This window comes from Schistocerca gregaria, chromosome 3 (genome assembly GCF_023897955.1).
Source record: "Schistocerca gregaria isolate iqSchGreg1 chromosome 3, iqSchGreg1.2, whole genome shotgun sequence".
Taxonomy (NCBI): domain Eukaryota; kingdom Metazoa; phylum Arthropoda; class Insecta; order Orthoptera; family Acrididae; genus Schistocerca; species Schistocerca gregaria.
The window spans coordinates 664,224,002-664,239,043 of NC_064922.1; the positions used below are offsets into that span (position 1 = coordinate 664,224,002).

At 31.7% G+C, this 15,042-nt stretch overlaps 1 protein-coding gene across 2 annotated transcripts in view; it reads right to left on the minus strand.

Annotated features, from left to right (window-relative positions):
• Nucleotides 1-2,324: 2,324 nt before the first annotated feature.
• The window catches only part of LOC126356325 (calmodulin-binding transcription activator 1), a 1,852,577-nt gene continuing 1,839,859 nt past the window's right edge, over nt 2,325-15,042 (minus strand). For both annotated transcript variants that reach the window (XM_050007298.1, XM_050007299.1), the window contains exon 30: nt 2,325-14,520. In XM_050007298.1, the coding sequence (XP_049863255.1) occupies nt 14,478-14,520 (43 nt within the window). In that variant the 3' untranslated portion in view covers nt 2,325-14,477. The remainder of the gene's footprint in view (nt 14,521-15,042) is intronic.

Sequence of the window (15,042 nt, forward strand, 5' to 3'; positions counted from 1 at the left end):
CCAAAACAGGCAGAATATTAAGGAGGCATACAGTTAAAGCAGTTTTTTGTCCTCCTCCTAAAATCTCAGCACTGCTGGGATTTGTTGAAGATGACTTAGAGCTGTGCAAGGCAGGTGTTAACAGAATTTCATGTGCATGTGGCAAATCTTACATAGGGCAAACAATGCGTGAAGTGCAGGAATGCACCATAGAACATCAGTGGCATACTGGTCTCCTCCATGCCTATTAAGTCTACCACCACCGAACATTGTATTTCCATTGGTCATTTGATGAAATACAACCAAATGAAAATTGTGGTCCATACATCAAACTTTTGAAGCTCCACCATCAATGAATCAGTGGAAATATGACTGTTTTGAGTCCCTCATTAACTCAGACAGCAGTTTCCAGTTAAATTTTGCATGGAATCCCATCACAGAAAAACTTACTGCTCTGCATATCTAGCATGATTTATCATACGACAACAATCAATCTGATGTCAATGAAGCCAGCTTTCACCATGGAGGGTGCACAGCGCACCATACAGATTTGCAACAGTGGATGTGCAATGCCAACTGGACGCACCACCCATGTGTCAGCAGGGTATTAGATAGATGAGCTTGTTGCCTTTCTTGTCAATATTCACCTGAAGGTGGCCAGAAGACTCTGTACTGAAATATTTGTGGCACAAGCTGGAGACATCTGGCAGTTCTCTCAAAATTTTATGGGATGGAGTCAGGGTTGTTTTCAAAGTGCCATTTTCTGCTGTTGGAAGGAGAAGGTAGTAACTTCTTGTGAATAAATACAAGTCAAAAGGATTCTACCTACCTGAGGATAGCTTTGTCATTTTTGACCTCCTTTGCATAGCTCCAGATGTGGGTGGGATGTCTTTTAAAACCACTGATGATGAATCATGCTTTTTGTTTCTCAAGGTTTCCTGGTGACTTGAAGTTAAAATTCTCGTTTGGAGGATTATACACAGAGGCCACAGTGTAATCCCTAAATTCAAATGTGGTGTCTGCAGTGGAGTGTGCACTGATATGAAACTTCCTGGCAGATTAAAACTGTGTGCCCGACCAAGACTCGGACTCAGGACCATCAAATGTGGTGATTTCTGTACTATTCTCCTCAGTTCTTAGTTGGAGGTCTGGTTTGATGAAGATTGCATTCCTATATGGTGCATGTGGTCCTTCTGCAACTAATTTCATCGCTGGAATGTTAGGATTCTGTTGATTGTTGTTTCTGTGACCTTCTTGCACACATAGTATGTCATATGTATTGACTGGTATAACCCACATAGCAGTTGTTCTTTGAAGGAGTAATGACCTTCCATGTTTGAAGAGATGGCAGTGAAAATTGGCTCTGAGAAGAGCCTTCTAAGTTCCTTAAAAGGCATTTCAAATGATTGTTGTCTGTTATACTTCAAGTTTGAGAGAATTATTGGCTACAGCCATTGGCCAGGGGATGGCTGGACATGGTTGTGCATTCTGCAGGTAGATTCTCTTATTACTGGTAATGGTATATAGAATTTGTGAAATTAGACAGTATTTGTTAGATGACAAGAGAACAAAGCTTCACTTGGAAATGATATGCATTCAGTACTGTGTACAACAGTACAACTTAATTACTTATAAGTGATCTCATGATAGCTCTCAAGTATAATTCCCAGTGAATAGGAATAATCTGCAAAACAGAAACACAGATTTTTGGAAATATATTATTTTACTTCATCTTTCAAAACAACCTTGTAGAAGAAAGACAGAGATATAAAGAAGAATTTGAGAGATTATCTGAGAAGTTAACACTACATTTTATAGAGAAATATTGAAAAAATAAACAATAAGACTGACAATCATAAAAAATGGAATTGTAATATTTAAGAATAGAGTAAAGATAAAATTTCTGTGTGCTTAACCTTTATAGAGCAGTGAAAGTAGCTATTTTCAGTTTTGCTCTACATATGTTAAAAATTTACTGCAAAATGTAATATATATGCACTGTTCACTGCTATTAATGAACAGATCAGCACAGATTGTCAGTTGTAGTAAGACTGCACATTTTTTTTTAAATTCCTATAAGAACACAAGTAAATAAAACACTGAAACAATAAATCTGACAAACAGTTGGACAGCTGATTTTCACATCACAAAACTTTCTGTACAATAAATGTAATTCCTGTTTACTAAATGCTATACTCTTTTGAACACACAAAATAAAACATACCAATGTAAGTCACCATTACATTTACAAAATATGTTAACAAGTGAATATCAACAGTTTTGTAGTAACTGTAAGCTTCTAAATTTCAGTCTCATTTCATGAAAGATGAATAATTACAATTAGAAAGCTGCCAAAAATTTTAATGTTAAGCATGTAGTAACATTTATGATGTCTTTTAAAATGTAAATGCATTTTCTTAAAACTTGAAAAGAAAACCATTTGTTGAACACATAACAATACTATTAAAAATAATTCTATTAACAGAGATTTTGTTACTAAATCAATTTATAATGAGTTAACAGTATAGTACAAAATCTTCACTTCATATTTCCCTAACATCAGGTAGTGAATACTGACATCAGTCCACATGTCAAATGTAAGAAGCACAGTTAACTGGTCCACAGAACACTACCGTTCATAACATTTTATGCGAAACAGGAAGACCAATATAGCTGATCTGTCCCACACCGTAATAACTGCATAAATGATTCTGGGCATAATGTCACAAGTAGTTGTACTAATTGCATAACAGTTCTATGAACCAGCTGGTTGTCATCATCAAGTGCTGATGTGAGTGCATGGAGTTGTTGTGGCATGTGCAATATAAGCATGAATGAAGCTGATTACAAAAGTAAGTTATTTACTTAGTGATGGGTGAAAAAAAAACCTTGAGTCATTAGCGATCATATGAAGAAGATAACATATGTAGAAGCAGTAGTGGCAGTGGACTATGAATGGGAGAGTTGTAAAGGTCTGCTACTAAATTTTTATATTTCAAAAGTGCTTACTGAGCATTCAGAGAGTTTATTCAATCCATACAGAAGTCACAGTAACAAATCCTTTACATAAAAGAAATAAATAAAAAACAGGAAATTTTAAATAATCTTCTAGAAACTGACAGAAATACACTTTTTCATCAATTCCAAAATTATATCACCCAATGTGACCCTCCCCACTGACACACTTCTCTTTTTTGTAATACAAAAAGTGTGACAGCTGGCCTAAACAGCTTAAGGGGTGTTCAGTTTTGAAGCACTATAATTCTATCAAATGCTGTTATTCTTCATGATAATGCCCATTCAAAACTAACAAATGAGGTAAGGAATTTGAATGAGACATACTTCAATGATGGTTTGACAATCCATATTTCATATTCCCAGAAGTAAGAGAAAAGGTGATCAGGGATATCATTTTGCATATAATGAAGGCTATGTCAGACTGTAGTTCCATCAAGCCAGGAGTTTCTCAACAAGTTATCAACACTTATTTTGTCCCTCAATTACACAAATGTCTCAACAATTAGAGATATCAGAAAAGGTAGTGATTAAAATTTTTTCATTTTACTGAAAGTTCCACAGCCATGTTTTGGGCAAATGCACATTTTTATGTACTTAGTGTTTAGCTGACACAAATTGTAAGTACATCCATTACTGTGAGGATGAACCTTTTCATGACAATATGAGTATGAAATTTTCTTGTTCTGTTTGCATTTTATCTCAAATTACAGAAATATGCTGATTCTTCAGCAGTAGCCTCCATCATCTTCATAAGAAAGTAGTCTTTTCTTTCTGAAGCCACAGCTCCTGTTGTGACAGTCATTTGTTCTTGACAAATATTTTGTAGGTTATCATCAAAAGTTTGAGTTTTTGCTCACATTTGGTGGGGCTAGTAAACTGACAAAATAATTATTTAATATTATTACCCACTGGCACTAAGCAAATACTGAAAAAAATTACAGAAATTGTCACCCTAAGAACCTAAAAAATTAGCTTGTACATAATCACCAATTCAGTTCAATTAACTGTTACTAATAATATGAATAGTTCTCTAAGGAAATAATATGAATAATATTAAATTAGGAGAAAGTGCATGTTCATTTTAAAACTGAGAATATTTTTATGAAATAACTAAATTTTCTCTAATTCCTTGGTGCTGTCCTACAATAACTAACCTAATTGTAATCTCGGTCATTGTTATTAACTGTCTTGTGATGATTCGCTGCTTGAACTTTACTACAATTTATTATTTATTTCCTCTCCCCCTAAACGGTTAAGATTCCAGGCAGAGAGCATTAATAACAGCATAATTTACAAAACATGGGAAAGACAGCAGTCATTGAAAAAAACTGTCAAAGGAAATGTGTAAATCACATAAATAAACAAAATAAAAATTAGGAAGTTTACTACTTGTAGTTTCTATCTCTTCTTTGCAATAGTGAGGGACCCTATATCTTCCTGATGCATGCTGTGTGTTTCTTCCGACTGCTGCTCATCTCTATTAACCATTTTATTTGTGCTAATTTTCATTACTTTCTATTTTTATTTTATATAGAGATTTTTAATAGCATGTGCTATGGCAGAATATGTGGAAGAATTATATTTTGTAACCAAGACTGATATGGATTACTACTGCTGTTTTAATTACCGATAATGTGAAAAACAAAGCATTTAAAAGTGTGTATAATTTGTATTCTATGAGTTGTTTATTTTAAGCAGAAATTAGAAAACAATATTAATACAATGAGATTTTGAGTTTTAGCAGAGTGTAAAGGAACGAGTAGTTTATATACTTCAGTATTTCATTCAACGCAAAAGTAAGTATGTACCAAATTTGTTATGTATTCACAAACAAATACTTTATTACTTTTAAATATGGTTTATTTTATAACATTTAAATATGTATACAGTTTCATAAATGGCCACTTCAATTAAGCAACAAAGAACTAATTTTGCAGTAATGTCATTCCTATTAGCTACTGATGCCAGATATATGCAGCACAACAACATTTTTATAGAATGGGGAGCCCAATACCATGGTGAAGGATAAGAAGAATAAGAACACATATATGCACATGCACACACGTGCGCGCGCACGCTCACACTCAAAACCAAGCAATATGACCGAGAAAGAGGGGCATAGCGAACAATTGCACATCTGATCAAGAAGAAGAAGCCACAAAAGCCAAAACTGGGGAAAATGTAGTTAAGTTCTTAAATTATTGATATTATATGTAGGATGAATAAATTCAAAAATGATTTTAAGGAAGTCATCTTGTTGACTACATATTCAAATACCTTGAAAATTTTCTTAATATTTTTATAAAAAGTATTCAAGGGGAAACCAATTAAAAATAAATGGCAGTGCAACCTGAAGTTCCAAACATAAAGTGGGAATGTATAGGGCAGAAATAAATATTTCAGTCTGTGATCTTTTTTTACTTAATACTTGGATTTGCTATTAGAAGAAGAAAACTGATCAGCATTTACTCTGTCCTGGTTATGCTGGTTAAAAGTTCACATACTAAAAGACATTATAAAATGCGGTCTTCACATGTAACAAAGAAATGCAAAATGCACCTGGAACAACATATTTCTGCCACTAGGAAATGTAATGTTCACATTTTATTCACTATATGTGCTAGTAATGGAAAAAAGAGAAATGTGTAAGTAGGCAACACTCGTGAAAAATTTACTTTAATGCAGGAAACTAAGAAAGAAAATATGAATTAAATTTTTTTCCAGTGTAACCATTTTGTTGTAAAGAGGAAAGGAATTTAACTATACATAGCTAAATATTAATGCGTTTGTTTGTGTGTACATCTTCCATAGCAGCTCTTAACATCCATTACTATAAGTTATCCGTCTTGAGCTGATTGAGTTACGTCTGACACATTTACTTTTATTTATGAAACATCTTTTGTGGGTATTCTGTAAATTGGATACAAACGTTTGTACATTTTTTGATGTTTTAGGTTCAAAACAGAATTTCTTTATAAAGTTTGTCTGCAAATTACTTTCTGAATTTCTTTACATATTCTGCTCCTTCCCGCCATGCTAGCAGTGGTTGGCGTCAAAAGGCTTCATTTCATATCTGCACTTGGCAGTTTTTGGCATTCTGCAGTATTTCCTGCACGGCACTATTTACAGTTCACTTTCTTAAACTGTTTCTCATTCTGCTCTGCCACAGTGCACAGTCATAAACACTGTGGCAGTGCAGAATGAGAAACAGTGTAAGAAAGTGAACTGTAAATAGTGCAGTGCACGAAATACTTCAACGTCAAAATCTGCCAAGTGCAGCTGTGATGTGAAGCCTTTTGACACCAACCACTGCTAGCAAGGAGGGAAGGAGCAGAATATGCAAAGAAACACAGTAAGTAACATGCAGACCAACTTCATAAAGAGAACACTGTTTTGAACCTAAAACAATCAAAAATGTGCAAACGTATGTATCATATTTATAGAATAACCACAGAAGATGCTTTATAAATAAAAGTTAAATGCATTTGGTGTAATTATTTTTAATTAGACTTTTGTCAGCTCAAAACGGATAACCTAACACTAACACTAACACAGCTAAATCTTAGTTACCCCATAATCTTCACATGGTAGCCAACATCACTCATATTAATTGTGTGGCCAACACAAAAGCACAAGTTGTGGCATTTAAACTGTAGCTAAATGAAGGAAAAACCCAGTGATCAAGCTTAGCTTGCTTACACTCGATGTGTGTTGATTTTATGAGTTAGGTGTCTCAGCTAAGAGAGTAAGTATTATGTGATTAGAACTTTTGTTTATGCAGTTTACTTTCAACAAAATATATAAATAGCAATAAGAAAAATGTGGAACTGATGCCAGCATTGAAGATCAAAGACTAAGACTCAATTATGGATAGCAGGACTATATTTCAATCACCAAATTAACAAAGGCTACACATTTTATCACAGTGTAAATATAAGGAAACAGTAATAGTTATATACTAGGCAAACAGGACAGTCAAATGTTCTTGTTTAAATAAAGAAATGCCACATAATGCTTAGGCTTGACAGTTTTCTGACTGCATGGATTTGTATCACAAGTGTCTGAAAATGCCTTTTCATGAAAGACCTCATAGTTTTCTGTTATTCTTTCACATTGGTGTTTCATTTCATTGACCTTACACTGCCTGCAATATAAGGAGACAGTTCTGAGATAATTTAGTAATCTCATATGATTTTTTAAATTTTTTAACTTCTTACCATAACTTGTTTAGTTCAAAAGTAATGAATTTGCCATGTCTACAACATAGGAACTACTACAAAACAATTCAACAAATTAATGTTACTGGATCATCTTCATTTTATATGCAACCATACAACAAATATTATACGAGGAAAAGGTAATAAAATCAGACTATACTAAAAATAAAGAAAATATATGTACATAAGATGACAATCAGAACAGGGACTCTATTGGTGTGAGATCTTTCAGACCTCAGAGTAGTGAATATTAGAGAATATTTGCAATATTTTCATTCCATAAAGCCAATATACTCAGTATAATTTAAAACATTCCATTTAGCAGTTGTGTTGCACATGGCTATTAGACATAATGAAAATATTTTTACCAAGTCCAAGTTATGTAAGAATTTCAAATTTTTTGTTCCTGAGAACCACTAACACTGGAGATAACCATGAACTGAATAATTTTCTTCAGAGCTCTTTTATAGGTATGTGTACAAGGGAACACATGCCAAAGGGCTTTTCTTTTTAAGTTAAAGGTTTACTGAACAATTTCCTTCTAGATTTGTAGAATATTTTAATTAGTAACTGTTATGAACAAATCCTTTTGGTTTTTAATCAATTAGAAATTCTACACAATATGCTTGCAGATGGTGTAGCCGAAGTAAGAATATTTCTCACACATTCTACACTCCAATTGCATTTTTTCATACCCCCTGTATGTTTATGTGCAAATATTCTCTAGAAGCTTATGAAACCATGCCAAAAAACTGACATATTTCCAATCACCTAACTTTTTAAAGCAGAAATTCCAGGTGCTATACAGTCAGGGTATGACCCACATTCGGAAGTTTTTTCTAAAATTCCAGTTACTGACTACTAATCTGATTTAAATTCACTGTAATATTTAATTATTCTGAAAAACGGCAAAATTTAAACATGAAGGTAGTAGTGGAACCATATAACATGTTAACAGAAATTTGACTTTCACCATTAGGTGAAACAGTTAACTCATTATAATTACAACTAATGAAGTACCCTTATTAAAAATGAAAGATAAAACTAAAAAGTGAAAAAATTAACAATAAAATATCAACAGAAGAAATGAACAAAATAGTCTCCTAATGGCACCTTACCTATTAACAATTAAAAGCGCTTTCCTTAGGTTGTGTTCATGAGAAACTAACCTAATTTTCAAAAATACAGTCTGTGTTTATTTTTAACTCTTAAGTGGTTGGATTATCTTCAAAAGAAGTTTTAAAAATGTTTATGGAAAAACAGCATTCCTAATAAATATATTTACATTATATATGAAAATTTAGCATTTACTTATTTCTTATACTTATTATTATATTTTGTACTACCTTTAAAAGCAGAGATAAATTATATATGTATATATATTTATTTTTGTATATAATCCTGACTCTATTTTCTGTTTTTAAAAGCTTTCACAGAAAATGTGTGTAAATATCACATCACACACATGGTAAGATGCATTATGATTTTACATCATATATCGATATTCTTTTCAAAGCTAAATGAAAGTATGAAAATAATTACGCTGATTAAAAACATGCTAATATTCTATCTCAGAATCTGTACATTAATATTACTAGTAATGCCAATATTAAATGGGATAAATTTTACTGAATGTATAGAATAAAATTTTCACATATTTAACAGTTATATACAAAGGGGTTTTTCATTATATTTTAATTTGTATCTATTTTCCCTTCTTTACTTTTGGGTAAATACGTATTTACAAACGATCTGTGGCTTTAACAGGGAAAAATAACGTTTGAGCACCACATTGACTGTGTCAGACACAGTTCTCCCTTCTGCTTTCTATTATCTGCCTTACAATTTACCTGTTATTGATTTTGAAAATGTCATTAAACTTATAAAGAGGTCACACAAATAAAATACATTGATAATATATTGCTTGTTTTTAAGTAATTTCTGTAATTATCACGTGGAAAACCAGTATGTTTGAAAATCATAAACATATTGATATTAAAATAATAATAAAACATACAATATTAATATTGCCTCCATAGTGAGAAAAATTTTCAGCAATGTTTCATTGAGAGTTCAGTGCAAGAGTGATTGCAAACTAGCAATAACTGTATCAGTAGTAATGCGATATGCAGAAGTTTCAGTAACATATGCACACTGCTACATAAATTTTAAGCCATAATTAATAACAGCACAATAAAAGAGGAAACTCAGCTGATTTTGTTAATGAGCAACAGACAATCACATCATTATACATTACTGCTATGTTATTTGCTGTAATGTACAGGCTCAAAATTTAAAACATGCCACAAACTGTAAGTGTATGTGAGCAGAAGTAATTGTGCTCTTGTACATATAAAATATTTGAACAGAGGCTCAGAAAAGTAAAGAAAAGAGTGAATTTTGCACACACATATTGAAGCTATTGTGTACACAGAAAATGAAGAGCCTTTAAATTATTTGTAATTGTGTTTTATTTCAGTCACAGTCTAAAAGAATTAGTGATATATTTGCAGAGAACACCAAAACATACGTCATCTATATTTATAAGGAAGCTTTGGATTATTATGGAAATAAAATTTGTTTTAATTACAAATAATAAACTCAATAAAAAAGATTAAGCTTCCTTGGTTGCAGAGTATCTAGCTTCCAGTTAAAATATTGAAATTTATATTTTAGAGGAACAATGAGAATCAAGTAAGAATAATTTATGAGTTACTGAATATTGGTAAGAAAGTGCGCAGCTCTAATTGTTTTATAACTGTTTCACGCAAGACAACGTAAGATTATAATAAAACAAGAATTATATTGTTATATGGATGGCGTCTACATGGTAAGCATAAAGTATTATACTGAAAGAATTTCTAAATATACACAAAAATCTGTTTTCTTTTGCAGTAAATAATATTATTCATGTCAGTTAACAGTGAAAGAACAACAACAGCAGCATTTGACTGTATACTCAGCCCCAAGTACTTTTGAATGAATGTAAATAAGAAAGAAGAATATGAAGACTGTTTTGAAACTGTGGCAAGAAAACTACAGACATGTAGATAAGAACAAAATATGAACCTTTAAAATTTGGGATGTCTGTTGCAATTCACGAAACAAGAGTCATGAGAAAACAAAAAGCTATTGAAGCATAATAATAGCATATGAGCATTAAAAGAAGAGGACTTTTTATTAATAAAAAGTGAAAGCAGATAGAATCTAAACTGATTCCTGTATTATAAATAAACAAACAAAAAAAAAAAAAAAAAAATAGAAACCAATTTAAAATGTTATGTATCAGAAATTAAATTTCATGACAATAAAAAGACAAGTCAATTATATTGCACTACTATATCTTTCAACAATTCTTTAAGCACTTTTATGTACTACCTGCAGAAATATTGTAATATTAATGTAATGGATATATGCATTAAACAGGTTGAACTTTGTAGGCTTAACTCATTCAAAATTCTTTTAAACAACTTTGAACATTCAAAGTTCATTGAGCTATTTCCAAGCTCTAATGCAGTTCATAAGTTCCGGAAGTTACTTCCTCTTAATTTCTATTGTTATATGAGGAACAATACACAATATCATGAGCACTACCATAAGATAAAATCTTTTATCTACATTAGTCTTTTTAAAATAGGTTTCACTGAATCCATGTAATGTATAACTGTTTTGCACATCTGTGGATTAAAATAGACCACCAGATGTTTTCCTACCTTCACAATTTGCTTACAATACTTTGTATCTGGATAAAAATTGGCAGTGGTTATGCAGCAAAATTTTGTGAATACAGGTGAAATACAAAATTCAGTTACACAGAATGAGTTCAAGTGCAATAACTAAGGGCATGCTAATCAGGGTATCTTTAAGTGAAAATGGATATCCCAGACACCAGACATCTACCACAGAAGGAACATTTCACGATACAGGAATAAAGTTTCATTTGATGCTTTTCAAAGCTGGCCACTAATGCGTAACAATGCAAATTTATAACAGAAACAAGACAGGTAATAAATTATTATAAGATACCACATTAAAACAGTGACCCAGATATTACTGTCATTGGCATGAAAATCAGACAATTATAGTTAAAATTAGCTGTGAAAATTCCTGATCTTCTTTGCAAAATTATGATTCTGGTTAATTACCTCATCTGTTTAAAAAATATCGGTAACTCGCAAATACTCCGATACTTTTTGGAAATATCAGTGGTACTTGCAAACAACATCTAATACCTGTCCAGTAACAAACCTGTAAGGTGCAAGAAAATAATTCTATTGTCCCAATATGTAGAAATTGTAAATATGATAAACCACAAGTTAGTAGATAATATGAAACAGCCACAGGCTTCTAACTACACTAAAAATCTCAAACACTCATAATATATATAGAAACAGATATCAAAAATATTTTATCAAGTTACTATGGAATACTTGTACCCCACGAATCATTTTAATTTCCTTTCTCCTGTCTTTAGTCCTACACTGCTGGAATTTGTACTGAGAATTATAAAAAAAAGTGTCCACATATTGAACTGGAAGTTGTAGAAGATGAGGAAAAACATTAAATTGAACATTATCGCTAGCTACAGCAATTAAGACAAATGTGTGTAGTAGAAGTGCTTCCTTTACTCAATAATAATTTAATTTCTAACACATGGAGGAAGACAAAATTATGCTCAAATTGAGAATTAAAAACCTTCCAGATCACAAATGTCACCAACTGTGGTAGAGCTGTTTTAATACGCCCCAGATCACATTTTATTAAATTCCATCAAATGACAGTTCCTTAGTCTGGGAATAAATGAAATTATTTGATTAAAAATTCAGCAACAATGTTGTTGCCACAAAAATTTTTGAAACACCTCAAATAATAGCAACAGAGATGTGTCACCCTCTATTCTTTGTGTGTCTGATGCTCTATTAAATTATATACACTTTTCTAAAATGTATCCGAGTTTTTCAGCAAGGAAATACATTTCAATGAAAATTAATAAACTTAAAAAATATTAATAAAGGTAATAAGATTAATAAACTTAAAAAATATATTGAACTAAAAGTACCCCACAAAAAGGTAACAGGAAGATGTGAATATATTGAACCTCAGTCACAAATTTCTGTGAATAAGGAAATTCATGTCCTACCTACTGTGATCTGCAAAATAAACATGTTGACCCAACATTACCAAATGATGTTGGTCAGTGTAAAAGACTTCTGAATTCAGTGCAAAAATGTAAAAGGAAAATTAAATTGGATAACATGGAAATCAAATAGTTTCACTAACGATATGAATCAGAAGATTCCTTTACATATTGTGGCACATGCAGTGAAAAGAACAATCAATTGAATTGAAAAGAAATGCACAAAATCTATTGTGAGCTTAAACAGAGCTTTATGCTGAATAATTGTTTCACAGTAACCAGAAAAATAATACTTAAGAAGCCTGATAAAGAAGTCCTGTAAACACTTCTACTAAATGGGTAAGTTACAAATATAGAGCTCTTTCTACATCTGTAAGCAATGCTGACTGATTGTAGAAGAGGCATTATAAATGCCATACCACTTTTGCCTTTAAAAAGGCATTTACACCTACAATAGTGAAGACCTTTGAATTAAAGCTTTAAAGATGAAAATGGAATTGTCATAAGATTATAAGATGTAAATTTCCTGTCCTCATTTTGCATTTTACCTAAATAGTCTGTTATCTATCCATTTCTATTACATGCTAATTTCTTTAGAGAAAAAATTAACATGAATAAACAAATACACTGTTGATAACATTTTGTCTATATAAGTCTTATTTTATTAAGTACAAAAAGTTCAGTTTAATTTTTTTCTTCTAGAGTGCAATTTATTTATTTACAAACAGGTGATTTTATATACTATACGTATGACTACATAAAAATATATAAAAAGTGAAGCCATGTCTTAGTTGCATATTTTAGAAAAGAAATCTGAATTCTACATCACAGCTCTGTGAATCTCACTTTTCAACTCCTAAGCTTACAGACTCGGGCCCAACAAGTACCAACATGCTCAGAGGAGGGCCACGCACTTCATTATATTCTCAAAAATAATCTGTATGTACATAAAACATACTTAATTAGAAGATTAAATTAATTAATAACAAATGCACCAATCATTTTCTTTAAAATTTCCATGCCTCAGGTTATGAACAACACCTCATAAATTACTGTATATGGCAGTCAAAATTTATGTGACTTCCATAGTATATCAAAATATACATGATTAATTGAAGTGTCTGCTATCTGATCACTATCAATAGTCAAAAACAGTGGGACCTGCCCATTTCATGCACTTTACAAGAGGCATACGAATGAATACCAGTTATACATTTCATGCACTTTACAAGAGGCATACAAATGAATACCGGTAATGATAACTCTCGTGCACTGCAATAGAAGCAGGAAACAAACAGCAATAATATTTAGTAATTTAAAATATAAGCTTTTAGTTATATTTATTAAATGAATAACACAGTTTATAGTTAAATTATGCCAACAAAAATCTGAGTTTCTTTTGGTAGCAAGGGGCAATAAACACATGAAAAATAATCCATTCCATATGTAAAGCCAACAAATACTCTGTCCCATTACATTCATAATCCAGTCACCACATCATATTCAAATATGTCAAAACAGCCTGAGAACATGAAAATACATTTCTTTAATGATAAAAACACAAACAATGAACAACAGAAACTGCATCTAAACATAGTTATATATCAAAAACTGCCATGGCTCGGTTGCTTTTACTTTCATAGCACTCCAAGGTACACAAAGTTTAAAATGTTCATTCAGTACTCATAACTTGATGCACTGACAGTAGGTTACTATGTGGCACTGTCAGCAATAATGTATTCTTTCTTGACCTGATACGAAATTCGTTCACAGCACTTGAAACACAATACTGGCAAAAGAAACATGACTAGCTTGCTATCTGTTTATAGCTTTCTTTTACATTCGGAGTACATGTAAACAGTTTTCTATTTACAAGTCTTGTGATGTGTTTCGTTTAAAGCAGTCACACCCATCATTATGACAGTTGACTGTTGCAGTACCTTAATTCTTTAAAAGTACTATTAAGCTTACACTAAAACAGAGTAACAAAAAAGTACGCAGTGCAGTCAGTTCATTTCACAAGCACTTTGATAAATATATACAACACTTTTTCGTCAGCATGATAAATATTTTGTTCCATTGTATTTCTGGTGTTTCTGGATGTTGTCAGAGCTCTAATGATTTAATCAAGTTTTTCCAGCAGCATCCTTGGTATGGACACTATTGTTTCTGTAGAAAAACAGATAAATGCATATTAAAAGCAAATCTCAGAGACACAACTTATACTGATTGCATAATTTTTTTTTTGTTTTAACAATATAACACATACCAATGGCAAATATTATCTGTTTTTTTCCCTTCCACTTAAAGAACACTTTTTATCAAAAGGCATGTGAGAAATAAGTCAAAAAGAAAATTATAGAACATTGTATAGATTATACTGACCATAACATACTCAATAAATATATTCTACTGAAAGAAATTGTTCATGTGAACACAATAAATACAGACTGAATCTCAAGTCTTACATTCTTCCATGGAATGTCAAGAATAAGGCAGACCAGTATGATGTAGGCTTACACAAAATTTGTTTATTTAACTACTGTACTGCCCTTCATATTCTGCACAAAGCACATGATCACAAGCAATGAAAGATTATAGTATTGGAATGAAGGTAAAAAGATGGAAGATATAAAATAGAAACTCATATTTTAGTGAAGACAGAATTACTAAGAGACAGAGGCTGTTCCT